Here is a 14,438-nt window from a genome sequence, read left to right as displayed (position 1 = left end):
GACATGAAAAAGGACGTTGCAGACCCTGTGGCCGAGTGTCCGAAGTATCAACAAATGAAAGTCGAGCAACAGGAAGCTCAGTCTTTTACCATAGTTTACACATACTTTTGAGTGGAGATGGTAAATATGGAATTTATAATAGGAGTATCTTGCTCATATTTAAAGCATCATTTGATTGGGTGATTGTAAATCGACTTACCAAGTCAGCACATTTCTTGCCAGTAAAGACTACAGATTTAGTAGAAGATTATACCAATTAATACATCCAGGAAATCGGTTGATTGCATGGGACTCCGTGGTCCGTCATTTTGGACTGTGGTGCTAAGTTTAAAATGAACTTTCAAAAGTCATTTCATAAAGGATTAGACACAAGTTTTCCATCCTCAGAAAGATGGACAGGCAGAGCGCATTATTCAAAAACTTGAGGATATCCTTGATTGTTAAAAGAAATCGGAATGATCACATACCTCTTATTGAGTTTTCTAATAATAACACTTACCATTCTAGTATCAAGATAGCACTATGAGAGGCTCTGTATAGGCGAAGGTGTAGATCACCAATTGGTTGGTTCGAAGTTGGAGAAGTGGAGTTGTTAGGACCCGATTTGGTCTATCAGACTATAGAGACAGTTAACTTGATTCAAGAGTGTTTGAAGAAAACTCAAAGCTGCCAAAAGTCCTATTCGAGCGTGCATCATAGAGACCTAGAATTTCAAGTTGATGATTGGATGTTTCTGAAAGTTTCGCTTATGAAAAGCGTTATGAGATTTGGGAAGAAGGGGAAGCATAGTCCCTGCTATATTGGGCCATATAGATTCTTGCGAAGGATCGGTCAATTAGCTTATGAGTTGGAGTTGCCACCATAATTAGTGGTGGTATAGCCAGTATTTCACGTATCATGTTATAACATTTAAGTTTCCAATACTCTGATTCTTAGGTCAGTTCAGTACTCAGATACTGATGTCAGTTCAGTACTTAGATACTCATGTCAGTTCAGTACTCAGATACTCATGTCAGTTCAATACTCAGATACTCATGTCAGCTCAATACCCAGCTACTCATGTTAGTCCAATACTTAGACATTCATGCTAGCTTAGTACTCAGACTACTCAAATATTCGTGCCAATTCAATATTCATATATCCATGTTAGTTCAGTATTCACGTATCCATGGCAGACCAATATTCAGTCAATGTAGTAGTCATTCAGTTCAGTATCGCAACAGTTCAGTAATCATGTATTCATTCAGTTTAGTATACAATTGTTAAAGAAAGTTCATGTTTCCACCAGACCCGTTTAAGGTCCGGAGTTAGCAGAAGTTACAGTCAGGACAATCATTCGAGGACGAATGATCCCAAGGGGGAGATAATGTAACACCCCATAAATTCGGCTTAGGTATGAATGAGTTAAGGAGTAGTAACATGTGAAGTCCCATCGGGATAATTATGGGTGAAAATAGTTGTTTCAAAATCAAGATGGAAAGTAAGGTGCATAAGATTTGGTAAAATCGACTAAGTTTGCAGAAGGTCTGTCTTCCAGCAACGTTTAACGGAAATGTGTAAGGAATTTAGGAAAACTCAAAACATGAAAGTTGTAGTCCTTTGAAATATCTTTCCAACATTATATTATGGAGCCCGAAGGATCTATGTGCAAAAGGTTATGCGTATTTTACAGAATAGTATACGATATGCACGTCCTGTAGCGCGCCCATAGTGCGACCACACTTCTTTTGAGGCAGTGTTACTGCCGTTTTGCATGGTCAGTAGCGCGTTCAGGTTGTCAGGTGCGCGAGCGCGCTCGTCGGGGTCGTTTTAAAGCCATATTTCATCCCCCACAGTCCTAAAACATAAAAACTTGGTATAGAAAGGGGAACTCTCAAAAAGCTAACTTCTTAAGGGTCCTTCCACCACCCAAGGTAAGTTCTAATGGTGATTCTAAGTTAATTTCAACTTTCTAACATCTTATTAACATGGGTAAACCCTCCATATCATTAGATATTCGATTGAGACATCATTATTGAGAGAAGAAACCCTTGAACTCGAATTCAAGAGAATTGAACTTCAAAAAGGTAATGTCCTCAACCTCTAATTGATTATACTATTGGATTAATGATTATAGACTCTAGTTCATGAGATATGAGTTGATGGGTTTGATAGAAAAGCATGAATGATTATAGGTTTGGGGTGTTGATTGTTGATTATTGGTTAAGGGTGTTGTTTACCTTATGGGTGATAAAGAATGATTTTGATTATAACAATTTGGGACTTTAGAATTTATCCAGGATCAAGAGAATGGCTTGTTGGGTGTAGAAACACCATTAATACGGACTATGAAAATTTATGTCACCAAGTGTTTGAGAAAATGCTTAAGTGACCAAAACATGAGAATTATTGCTAATATGGAATTTCTTTGACTTGTATTGATATAGATTAAAGTTGAAAGGGTTGGCGAATGTTGTATTACGCTCAAGAGCAGGAAATTAAGGTATGTGAAGCTAACTCTCTATGTTTGGGAATGTTAATGATTCTCCCTACACTACGTTTCTTTTACGACGTTACTAATTGCCTCAAAAATATAGTTTAGCCTAGTTCCTTGAATAGTTGCAGAACTTCTATTCTCTAGCTTCATAACTCGTTCACCATTTTCATTCTGAACGTTGTGAGCTCAATGTGTATTCAATATAGACTTGGGTTTGATGCCCCCAAGTCTTAGTATAGAATACTCAATATGCCATAAATAGTTGAAGTTTCAGTGTTCATAATCACTTCAAGAATACATGTCTCAGTCTAGTCCTATTCAGTATTCCAGTATTATGTAACTCAGTGGGATCCAGTATTCCAGTATCATGCAACTCAGTGTAATTCAATATTTCACTATCATATATTGCAGTATGATTCTCAGTTCCTAAATGTTGAACACCTGTATTTGGGTCTGAGGCCGCAATTTATACTTTATGCATCTTTGGGCTTGAGGCCGCAGTTAATGCTTTATACATTTTTGGGCCTGAGGCCGCAGTTAGTGCTTTATGCATCTTTGGGCCACACACACACACACACACACACACACACACACACACACACACACACACACACACACACATATATATATATATATATATATATATATATATATATATATATATATTGGGCCTGAGGCCGCAGTTTATTTATTCAGATAAACAGGTTGTTCATTATTTAGAAGAGAGAATATTCATATCCTTACTTCCTTTGTTCAGTTCAATTATTAGTTATCATATCAGTTATCAGTTACCAGTTATCATCTCAATTTCAGTTTCAATAGTTATCATTTCAATTATCAATTATCAATTCTCAGTTATCAACTTAGTTACAGTTTTAACATTTTTAATTCTTTCTTTCAGTTGCTTTACATACCAGTGCAATTCAAATGTACTGACGTCCCTTTTGCCCGGGGCCTGCATCTCACAATGCAGGTATTGACTTACAAGTTGGTGATTCAAAGCGCTAGGATTCTCGTACCAGCTATTTGATGATCCTAGTTCTTCCGGGGCATTATCATTACTTTACAGTGTTTCAGTATTTACAGACAGTCAATATTTTCAGTACTTCATTAGAGGCTTCATAGACTAAAGTAACAGCTAGACAGAGTCTTAGGCTTTTCATGTTAAGCTATGTTGGCTGCAAATATGTTTAAGAATTGTATTAGTATTTCCGTACTTTGATTTATAACATCCAGACTTTCAGTATGTCAGCATGTGTTAGTTTATCTTCAACATTCAGTATGTTATGATATCACATGTTGATTCAGCCAGCCAGTTGGTTCGCTCGGTCACATGTAGTCAGGCACCGCCGTGTTACGTTCTGGCGCACGTTCGGGGCGTGACAGTTACTAAGAAAATTCTCCCATAAGAATGTGTTAATAGATCATATGTTTGTCATTTTTTTCAATTTTTACTAGACATATATTTACTTATCCAAAATTTAACAAAGTAAGATTGAAATAATATTCATGTAACAAAAATATCCGAAAAACTCGAAAAATCCGACAAAACCGATATAATTAGTTTGGTTTAGTTTTGATAAAAACACAACCAATCCGGTCCATGTATATCCCTAAAAAGGGCAATGCAGTATATAAAATATTTCGCATTCACGCAAGGTTCGGAAAAGGGATGCTCTCTAGAAAATGTGATGTAGATAGCTTACCCTGTAATCATTAGCCAGACAACTCAAGCAAAATTATAGCTCAAAAGAGATGAACCAAATTCATTTCAACAGTTATAAAAATACTTTGTTTTTAGAACTTTGACTAGGATAAAGTAAAAGCTCTCTAAAGAAGGTCAGTGGTCGTGTTCAACTCCATTTTATTGACGGAAAAGGTCCAAATATGCCCCTAAATTATTAAAAATAGAGTAATTATGCCCTCCATTTGTATTTGGGTACAAAATCGTCCTTGCTGTAATAAAGTGGTCTACTTTTGCCCCTCCCCACTAACAGACTCCACATCAAGGACAATTTTGTATCCAAATACAAACGGAGGACATAATTGCTCTATTTTTAATAGTTTAAGGGGTATATTTGGACCTTTTCCATATAAAATAATACATTTTTGCTGAGTTGAAAATCGATATTGAAGAAAAAGTCTTTTCTGTAAAAAAAAAAAAAAAAAGGGAAAGGAATGTCGTGCCATATCTTTTACGTAGTAATTACTGCGATGACGAGAAATCTCACCGGAAAATCCCTTCGGCCAGCTGATCACGACCTCCTGCTTCACTTATTATTTTCTTACTGGATCAAATTCGTGTGATTTGATTTTTATATTTTTTGAACTCCAAAGTCCTAGCATGTAAGATAACCAAACAATATCCCATTAGAGGGACTCGAATCCGGATCTGCTCAAAGGATACAATGTCATTGTTCATCATTGATGTATCCGTAATTAAATGACCTTTTACATTGTAATATCAATTCTTAATGCAAAATTTTATTATTAGAGTACCAAGTAATTAATGGTGAAATTTTTTTCGTTTCGTCTTCCTATTTTAATTTGCAACCGCATACCGATACATCCATAAGTTACTATCATAAATTTCACTTTTACATTTCACTGATGTGGGTATTTGGGTACAAAATTGTGCCCTCCTTTTGTACCTAAAATGAAAACGGAGGGAATAATTGCTCTATTTTTAATAGTTTAGGGACATATTTGGACATTTTAAACTCAGCAAAAAAATATTATTTTATATCGAAAAAGGGTCAAATATGGCCCTGAACTATTGAAAATAGAGTAATTATGTCATCCGTTTGTAGTTGGGTACAAAATTGTCCTTGATGTGGAGTCTGTTAGTGGGGAGGGACAAAAGTGAACCACTTTATTAACGGCAAGGACAATTATGTACCCAAATACAAACGGAGGGTATAATTGCTCTATTTTCAATAGTTCAAGGACATAAACGATCCTTTTCAGTATTTTATTAATCTTAAAAAAGAGCTAATACAATCTTAGTCTACAGATGACGTTTGTGGTGATGCTTGGAAATTCTTATGTAATTGTATTCAAGATCAGAATGAGTTTGCCCGAAAAATTTACCAACACTCATTGAAAACATTTAGGTCCTTTTCAGGGAAGCCTTGCAAATTCTCCTCTCTGTTTAAGTATTTATAATATAAAGGATATTATCAACAAATACCGCACTTAGAACGAAAATCAAGATACAAATATCTTGTTATGTTAACTACGAAAGAGCTCTGTCACAGCACACTTTGCATATTATAAGATCCACATTTTTCATGGAGAGAAATTCGCGTTTGAATTTGATTTGAGAATCTTACTAGGTAGAGAGAGAAAAATCGTGTGAAAACTAGTGTATCTCACTTAAGGAGGATGCGAGAGAATGTTAATTGGTGTATTTCACGCCTTAAAGGTAGAATACATAATAAATGTGCATTTTGTTATAAAATATAAAAGATAGTTATAAGTAATAATATTTTTAAAGTGTTTTGATTTATAATAAATATGATGCAATATTTAGCTATAGGAATGCTTGCGCGGAGGTTATAAATGATCTTCATGTAATGATAAAAAGAAGGGGGAAAAATGTTAGCTTAATTATAATTAAACAATTTTTAAAGAGAGCAAATAAATAAATCAATGAAGATAAATTTGAATTAACAAATTAAATTTTGAGTTTAGCCCAAATTAACCTATTCGTTTTTTTCATCAAACCGTTCATAAAACCGTTACGATCTAATTCATTAATTAATTAATTCAACTCGGTTTAACCCGCACGGATTTACCTCATCACGTCAACCCGCACTTACTCTTTGGTTGTGGTAATTCGTTCGGCAAAAATAAGCTGCTGCTTTCCATTTGTCACCATCAGCTAATATACAATGTTCACGTTTCCATCAATTTGCATCGACCAACAACGGAAAATTATGAATTTATGATCCTCTCAACAATTGTAACGCAGAAGACTCAACCAACCACATCATTGAGAAAATCCTAATCTTCCATGTATATAGTTAATTACTACTTGATAAACCATCACACTTCAATATGCAGATATATTGACATTTCTTTATTTAATCTGTTAGTACTAATATAGATTTAGGTATAACCATTTGTTGTGATTTATTTCTGTTTTCAGACCTGGCAAACTAAGATTGGCAGAAGTAATTTTGTTCCTTGCAACCCCAACTAAAGTTGATCATGGAAAAGTAAAGGCAAGATCAAAACAAAGTGCGCTGAATGACTTCGATTGTGTCAGTATCGCCAATAACAACTTTTTGTTAAGTCAAGCTTCATATTTAAGGCACCTTGTTGCATGGAAGATAACTGTTAGACCCTTGACAAAGCTGATCGGCAAATGGCGCGGCAATGGCAAGAATTTGGCATGATGACCTTGCCATTAGCCTTTGTGCGGGAGAAACCAACATGCAAGACAATGCGGGTGTTGTCAATGGCAACAAACTGTTGCAAGGCAAAGTGTGATGGACTACACTACTATTGAAAGGCTAAGGCGTGACAGACTACACTAAAGCACTAAGGGGATATGTGCAAGCAAAGGTCAAGGTCTTGACGGAACAAGGCGGGCTGGACGGAAGCTTGACAAGGCAAAGTGGGAAAGACCTAGGCGCTAAGACGAGGCAGCTTAGTGTCAAGGCAGTGGCATTGGCAATATGATGTTGCCTTGGCTTAGGGGAGCGGGTTGGCACCTAAGGAATTTATGGGGAAACGACTTAACAAGGGAATGGCATCATGGCTTGGTGACTTGATGCTAAAATTAACTTGGCATTGGCAAAGGGCAGACTTGATCAAGTAGGGGCGACTTGACATGAACAAGCGGATGTGGCAGCGGGCGTGCGTGCGGCTAAGTCATGGGCGACAAGTTGTGGCTACGACATTGGGGCGGAGCAGTGTTAAAGGGCAAGGCTGGGCGCAATGCCAGCCTTGAGCGTGCAACAGCTGGCCAGAAATGCGCACATGCAGCGCACATGAAGCGGTTATCAAGTGTATTGTACACATGCTGTGCAGTTGGGCGATTACAACTGCCTTGTCCAAAGAGTTGCTGATAATGGGGCTAAGTCTATGCACGTTTTTAGGCATGTTTTAGCATGATATGCACATTTTTTATCATGGGTGATCATGGCCTATTAGTTGGGGGTGTCAACTGAAATAGGAAAACTGAAAATGGGCTGACTACACTATATATATGTGTGTGTTAGCAGCCCCAAAAACGAGTCTAAGTACCTAGGGAGGGAAATAGGCAAAGATGTAGGCATATGGTTGTCTATGTCAAGGCTTGAGCATGACAAATTATGTGCCATTGTCTTGCCAAAAGGCACGAAATGCCTTAGGCAGGGGCTTTTATAGGGCAGTTTTGTGCAAGAGTCAGCAATTTTGTGAGTTGGTGTCTGCCAAGGATGGCAACACCTTGCCAAACTCGAGAGTTTCCTTTGTAATTCATTTATTATAAAAAGTTGGGAAAGAGTTCCCGTAAATCTGCTTGTGCCTTTACTTATTTGTGTTGCCTTGAAAATATTCTAAGTGCCAAATCTCGAAAGCGAAAGAAAATCGGGCGAAGGCTAAGCCAAGTAGGGACTTGACTGCGGCACAGCGGGCAGGTTTTTGGTGGACAAAAAACGCCCCTGTGACAACCATAGTGAGCAACATTTTTGGTTCAAGCAATGGTTAATTCATAATTGAGATCCATAACCGCACTCATTAGCTTCCGCATTGAGGATTGTCGCAGTTCTTGACTTCATTGTGCATACAGCCTGTTACCCTTCAAAACATATAGTAGCACTAATTAACCAAACATGCACCCATGCTTGAGGACATGGTAAGGAGAAAAGGCTCGAACCACCGCAGGTGTACGCTAAATTGCTTTCCAATGAACATTCCAAAAAGAACATACATTCACAATATCTAGGTTCTAGAACAAATTGGAAAGCATAGCTAATTTCTTAGACGTACGTCCATGAATGGTCAGGAGAGCATCCGTATAGGCTGTAGAATATCACAAATTTAAAGTATAATGTATACAGTTGTCGACTGTTTGTGAAGGAGGGCATGGAGCTTGATGATGACGTCTTCTTCCTTATGCCAAGTTTCTTATGTCTTGACAGTTGACATGCTATGAGACTCCATGCTATGAGACTGAGGGATTACCTTTCTACAAAAAAATAAAGGCCAGAGGGAGTAATACCTTTTTTTATAAGTTCCTTTAGTTACAGCTGTGTCCCCAAAACTTCTAATAATAGATGGAACTCTGTCCTTAGCAATAATCCAAGGTCAAGCAAACAGAAGTCATATTTTATATAACCAGTACATACGGATCACTCTCTCCTTCATCTCTCAATGTACCTTACTTAGAGAAAAGCTCACCAGATATCGCTAATTCAAACAGTGTCCAAAACATTTGTGGAAACCTTGAAGGAGATAAAGAATGGTGGTCTGAAGTTCAACTTGAAACTTCACCTGCAAAGGCTTAAGCCGCAATAAAGTCAGTTAAAGATTGTGTTGCAAGCCCACATAGCAGTTAGTACAACCACAGAGCAAAACCAGAGTTTGCTGTCTGCCCCTTTGTTAGCAGGTGAACAGGCTTTAAATTAAGCATTGACTAAAGTAAATCCAGAAGGTCTCTTTAAATCCTCAAGAGGCCTTACACAAAGTGGATACCCCAAGCACAAACTGCGCTATGGCAAATATGTCTGGAGTAGGAGTGGCAAGCGGGCGGGTTGGGTCGGATATGGTTCGGGTCGAAAACGGGTAATGAAAAAATGGATCAATTATCCGACCCGACCCATATTTAATACGGATAAAAAACGGGTTAACCGGCGGATAATATGGGTTACCCATATTATCCATGACTTCTTGTATATGATCACTTTTGGGAGTATTTTTAGTCTCCGTAACTTGAGGAACCACCAATTTGAGGCTTTACAAATGTAAAAGTTAGCCACATTGGTTACTCATTGATTATCCATTTTCTAAATGGATAATATGATTCTTATCCATAGTTGACCCGTTTTTAAAAAGTTCATTATCCAACCCATTTTTTAGTGGATAATATGGATAGTTAACTGTTTTCTTTTAACCATTTTGCCATCCCTAGTCTGAAGGAATGAAGTGGATAACTGTTTTTGAAGTGGGACGTAATCTGGTGCAGCATGTCCAGGAGGATCAGTCAAAATTTCTGAGAGTAATCTTACTGGCTTCTCACTTTTGAACTTTTAAGCAGTCTCTGGATGATATATATCTTGGCAGAAAACAGCTTGTTTGCAGTGGAAACGCTAAAAAAATATTCAACAGAATGAATCCTAGGATGTAATGCGAGAATATCACATACATCATTGGCTAGGACCGCCATTAGGTGCAAAACATAAAAGCACAACTATACAGGACATAAAGTGGAAATTTTTGAGAAAATGCAGTATCTATCAGTTGGAGGAAGGCTGACCTTAGAAACAGAGTGCCATTTCAAATCACTATCTCTCATAATTAGTTGAAATTCCAGCAAAGGTGGACAATAAGTTAGATAGAAATAAGAGGCACTTTTGGGAAATGGACAGCAGCAGGGACTCCAAACAGAAGCTGTCTCAGAAAGTTGCCATGGAAAATTTTCCACTACCAAATTGAAGTTGTGGGAAAACAGCTAAACACAAACATGATTAAAGGGAGTGGTTTCCAATAATCACATCACGCGGAATGAGTCTATGGAAACAACCTCTCTATCCTCACAAGGTAGGAGTAAGGTCTGCGTACACACTATCCTCCTCAGACCCTACAGTGTGGGATAATACTTGGTATGTTGTTGTTGTTATGGAAACTTGAGTAGAAAACGGTGAGATATATTCTCCAAAAACATAGCTTTTAAAGTTGGAGAGGGCAAGAGAATTAGATTTTTGGTCTGATATTTGGACTGGAACGTTACCACCCAAGAAGACACTTCTAGACTTACGGAGATATTAAGAATCCTGAAACTAGGATAGCTAAGAATTGTGCACCAACCAGTTATCAACTTAAAAGAAAGCCTCTTTGGTCATAAATTCATCATGAACTATTGCAAGCCATTACCAAGAGACTGACCTTGAGTTCACCACCCATCAATTGTGCAGAATTAATTGGTCTTCTGAAAAAAGCAATAAAAGCCTCAAGACTCTCTTAACTTCTCCTAAAAACCTTAGCAGCAATTCCTATTAAAAACTATAAGTAATAAAAACCTTATTTTTCATTGGCGTCTTGTGCTGCACTACTCTGTAGTCCTGTAGAAAACATCCCCAAAGGACTTACCACATGCACAGACCCACCTTCGTGGCAGTAAATGACTTGCAAGCCTGCTAGTCATATCCTAATTCCTGAAAGAAAAACATTCCAAAAGGCACTGCTTTGATCAAAGTTTTTACCACATTTCAATCTTTAAGCATCATATCTGCTATTCTACATTCAAAGATGTATGTCGTTGTCAATGGACACATATCTGGAAAAAAAATGTAGTTCTTGTGACGAACTGCATAACCACTGAAGTAACATAAATACCATTAAAAGGAAGCAACTCAGAATTATCAACAATGCTTGAATAGAATTTCATTTATTCAGGAAAAGATCCCAATCAATTTTATTACAAGAAAGCACTAAATACATAGATTTATCGAGTATAACATCATTTACGAATATAATAAAAGGAGCTAATTACAGTCTACAAAAACTCGGAAGGTGAAGCAGCATCTGGCTTCCCAGCATCATTCAAGCCCCCCGGATGCAAGTTCTGCAAAACTTGAGCTGACAATGTCCCCAAACCACCACCCAATCCATCATTCGCCGAGCCAAAAAATTGACAGACCAACCGAGCCATGATCCCAAGCAAATTCGTTTGGTTCTGGCAAGCATCAGCATGCATTTGCATCATTTGCTTTTCATGTTCAATCTGCATATTCACCAAACGCTCCCTCCACTCCATTTCTTCCTCCTCCCATTTCTCCTCCAACTTCATCCTTCGCCTCCTCTCCTCATCGAATTCCCTCTCTAACCTCAACCGTTTCTCGCACTCCCTCTTTGCCCACATCATCTGCCTCTCTTCCAACATCAATCCCTTCATCTCAATCTCCTCATCCCTCTCGTCATCTCTTCTATCCTTGCACAATTCCATTTCTTTCCTTCTTTCTTCTCTTTCCAACATACCCTTCTCCTTACTCCACTCCCTCTCTCTCCTCTTCTCTTCCCTCCTCACCAAAACATCCCTCAACTCAAACACTTGCTCACCCACCATCCTAATCCTTTTCCCACAAAACCCTTTCCTCATATCCTCACCCTCCCCACTTCCACCATCTTCATCATCTTCCTCCGCGTTCTCGAACTCTTCGCTATCAATCCCAAACCCTAAACCCAATACACCCTCAGCACCATAAAGCTCAATGATATTATTATCATTATTGGGGGCATCTTCTTTAGTAATATCCAATTCAACATCCCCAAACACTTCCTTATACTTCAAGAAATTTTCCCAGTGGTTTTCACCATCTTTCCAATTGAACTCGTTGTTTGAATTTCTAATTTTTTGCTTGACACCCAGATACTGGTGACGCATGTTCTGAACTTTAATGGACACGTCACGCCAGGACCATTTGAAAGGGAAGTGAAGTGGGTCTTGTAGGTGATGTACGGAGTTGACATGGTCAGCAATTGGTTTGAATTTCTTTTCTCTGGTTTTGAGCTTGGCTAAGGTGCCGGAGTTGAGCAGGTCGGAATACTTTGTCAGCAGAGTTTGTTCTTCCATTTCTGACCATTTCTTGCGCTTCATGTTATTGATCAAACTGTGGGGGGTTTTGGAGTTAGGGTTACGCTAAGATTCGGGTCACTTTTTGGGTGGAGAAGAAAGCGGAGCGACCTCTGTCCCTATATTTGAGGAAGGCAAAGTGCACACTTTTGGGTCGTTTTTTGGTATTCTGGTAGTATTTAATTTTTGAATCTTTTAACTTTCTAATACCGGGATGCTCTGATGGTAAGCAACCCCCACTTCCAACCGATAGGTTGTGAGTTCGAGTCTCCCCAAGAGCAAGGTGAGAAGTTCTTGGAGGGAAGGATGCCGGGTTTCTATTTGGAAACAGTCTCTCTATCCTAGGGTAGGGGTAAGGTCTACGTACACACTTTTAAACTGGTCAAATCAGCTTTTAATTTTTTTTTAAAGCATTTTTTAGTATTTGACAAACTCAAAAAATATTTAAAATAAGTTAAAAACTACTTAAAACAAGCCAAAAGCAATAAGTTGGGCAATCCCAACTTACTGCCTTTTAGTTTAAAAATTATTTCTGCTGAAAAACTATTTTTTAAAGCCAATCCAAACGGGCTCTTAGTTTTGACAATTTCATTGGACTGGTTGCAATGTATGTGCCAAAAGAATAAGAGAATCTAGATAAGTACTACTCAAGGTAAGTTTTATCAATTTAAGTTTTTTATGTATTAAACACAGTCAGTGGCAGAGCTAAATTTTCAGTAAGAGGTGTCACAATATTAAAATATATATATCGAAAAATTTAGGAGAGTCAATGTATAATAAATATACATAAAACAGTAAAATTTATCTATCAATACAATACAATTTTTCAGCTTGGACTGTGGCTCCGCCACTGAAATATATGAACTTTTAATACTCAAGATCAAATTGGCCATAAATTAGCAATTCTAATATGTTAAAAGGAAAAATAGAGTAATAATCTGATTAAAATTTTACTAATATATATAGTTTTATTTAAGGTGAATGTCTCTATTTTAGAGAGATTTTAAAGATTTTACTTGGTGGCTAAGTCACTTTTATTTTTTATTTTTTTGGTAATTAACTTTTTTTTCATTACCAGGGAAGTATTTACAAGTAAATCAAAACCCTTATGTATGATCCTGCTTTCCTATACTTCACCCCTCCCCATTTTCCTATTATTTACACATTTCCTACCTATTGCAATGGATACCAGTCTAGGCTATGTAGGATTTTCTCTGTATGCCTACTACTTCGACAATGCAGCTCTTGTATTATCTTCTTGCATATTAACTCCCACCCTTTTGTCTTAGCTTGAAAAGTTCGAGCATTCCTTTCTTGCCACACATAGTACACTGTTGCTGTTAATACCATTTTATATAGCTCAGCTGCTGCTATTTTCCTCTTAGTCCACTTCTCAGCCCATCTTAGTTCCTCATCCCATCCATTTACTGATCTTTTAATTCCTTGCCATGCTAACAGTGTGCTCCATAATGCATTTGCATATGAGCATTTAAAGAACAAATGTTGTATGGTTTCATTAGCTTGCTTGCATAGAACACATTCTTGATCCACTTGTACTCCCCAACTCTGTAGTCTATCTCTTGTGTATAATTTGTCATGTGCTGCCATAGTTAGAACAAAGGTCCACCTGGGGCATCCTGTGTTGTGACAAATGACTCTTCTCCAGCTGACTTTGTCAAATCTTCCTCGCAGTCTGTGGTATATGTCTTTTATCGAACAGTTGTTCATCTTCATGATATCATCATAGCTGAATCCTACCTCCATAAATGTCTTCTTTGCTTTAATGATCTTATTTACCATCCAGGTTGTTTGTTTCAGTTGAATTTCCCATATGTGTCTATCTTTGATATAGTAACTGTGCATCCATTGTATCCACAAACTTCTTCTTTTCTTTGCAAAGATTCCAGTATTGTTTACATATGGCAGCTTTGTTCCAGATGGTTATGTTCATAATGTTAAATCTCTCAGCTGATTTGGGTAGACAGACTTTCTCCCATGCCAATGAGCCTTCTTTGAAATACTACCTTCTCTTGTCCACAAGAAACTTCTACAGATTGTTTCAATTAGCTTTGTGATTTTTTTTAGGGAGCACAAAGATTTGTGCCCAGTAGGTTTGGATAGAGAATAGAACACTCTTTATTAGTTGAATCCTTCCAGCATAAAATAGAAATTTGGCAGTCC

The 14,438-nt window shown here is 37.6% G+C and overlaps 1 protein-coding gene across 1 annotated transcript; it reads right to left on the bottom strand.

Moving 5' to 3' along the window:
- Positions 1 to 13,430: 13,430 nt before the first annotated feature.
- Positions 13,431 to 14,057, bottom strand: LOC104239494 (uncharacterized). Its single transcript, XM_009794135.1, has one exon. It carries the CDS (start codon positions 14,055 to 14,057, stop codon positions 13,431 to 13,433), a length of 627 nt encoding a protein of 208 aa, XP_009792437.1.
- Positions 14,058 to 14,438: the final 381 nt, after the last annotated feature.

The sequence above is a fragment of the Nicotiana sylvestris genome, chromosome 2, assembly GCF_000393655.2.
Source record: "Nicotiana sylvestris chromosome 2, ASM39365v2, whole genome shotgun sequence".
NCBI lineage: Eukaryota > Viridiplantae > Streptophyta > Magnoliopsida > Solanales > Solanaceae > Nicotiana > Nicotiana sylvestris.
The sequence above is the reverse complement of the archived record's forward strand: the minus strand, read 5'-3'. Positions and strand labels throughout refer to the sequence as shown.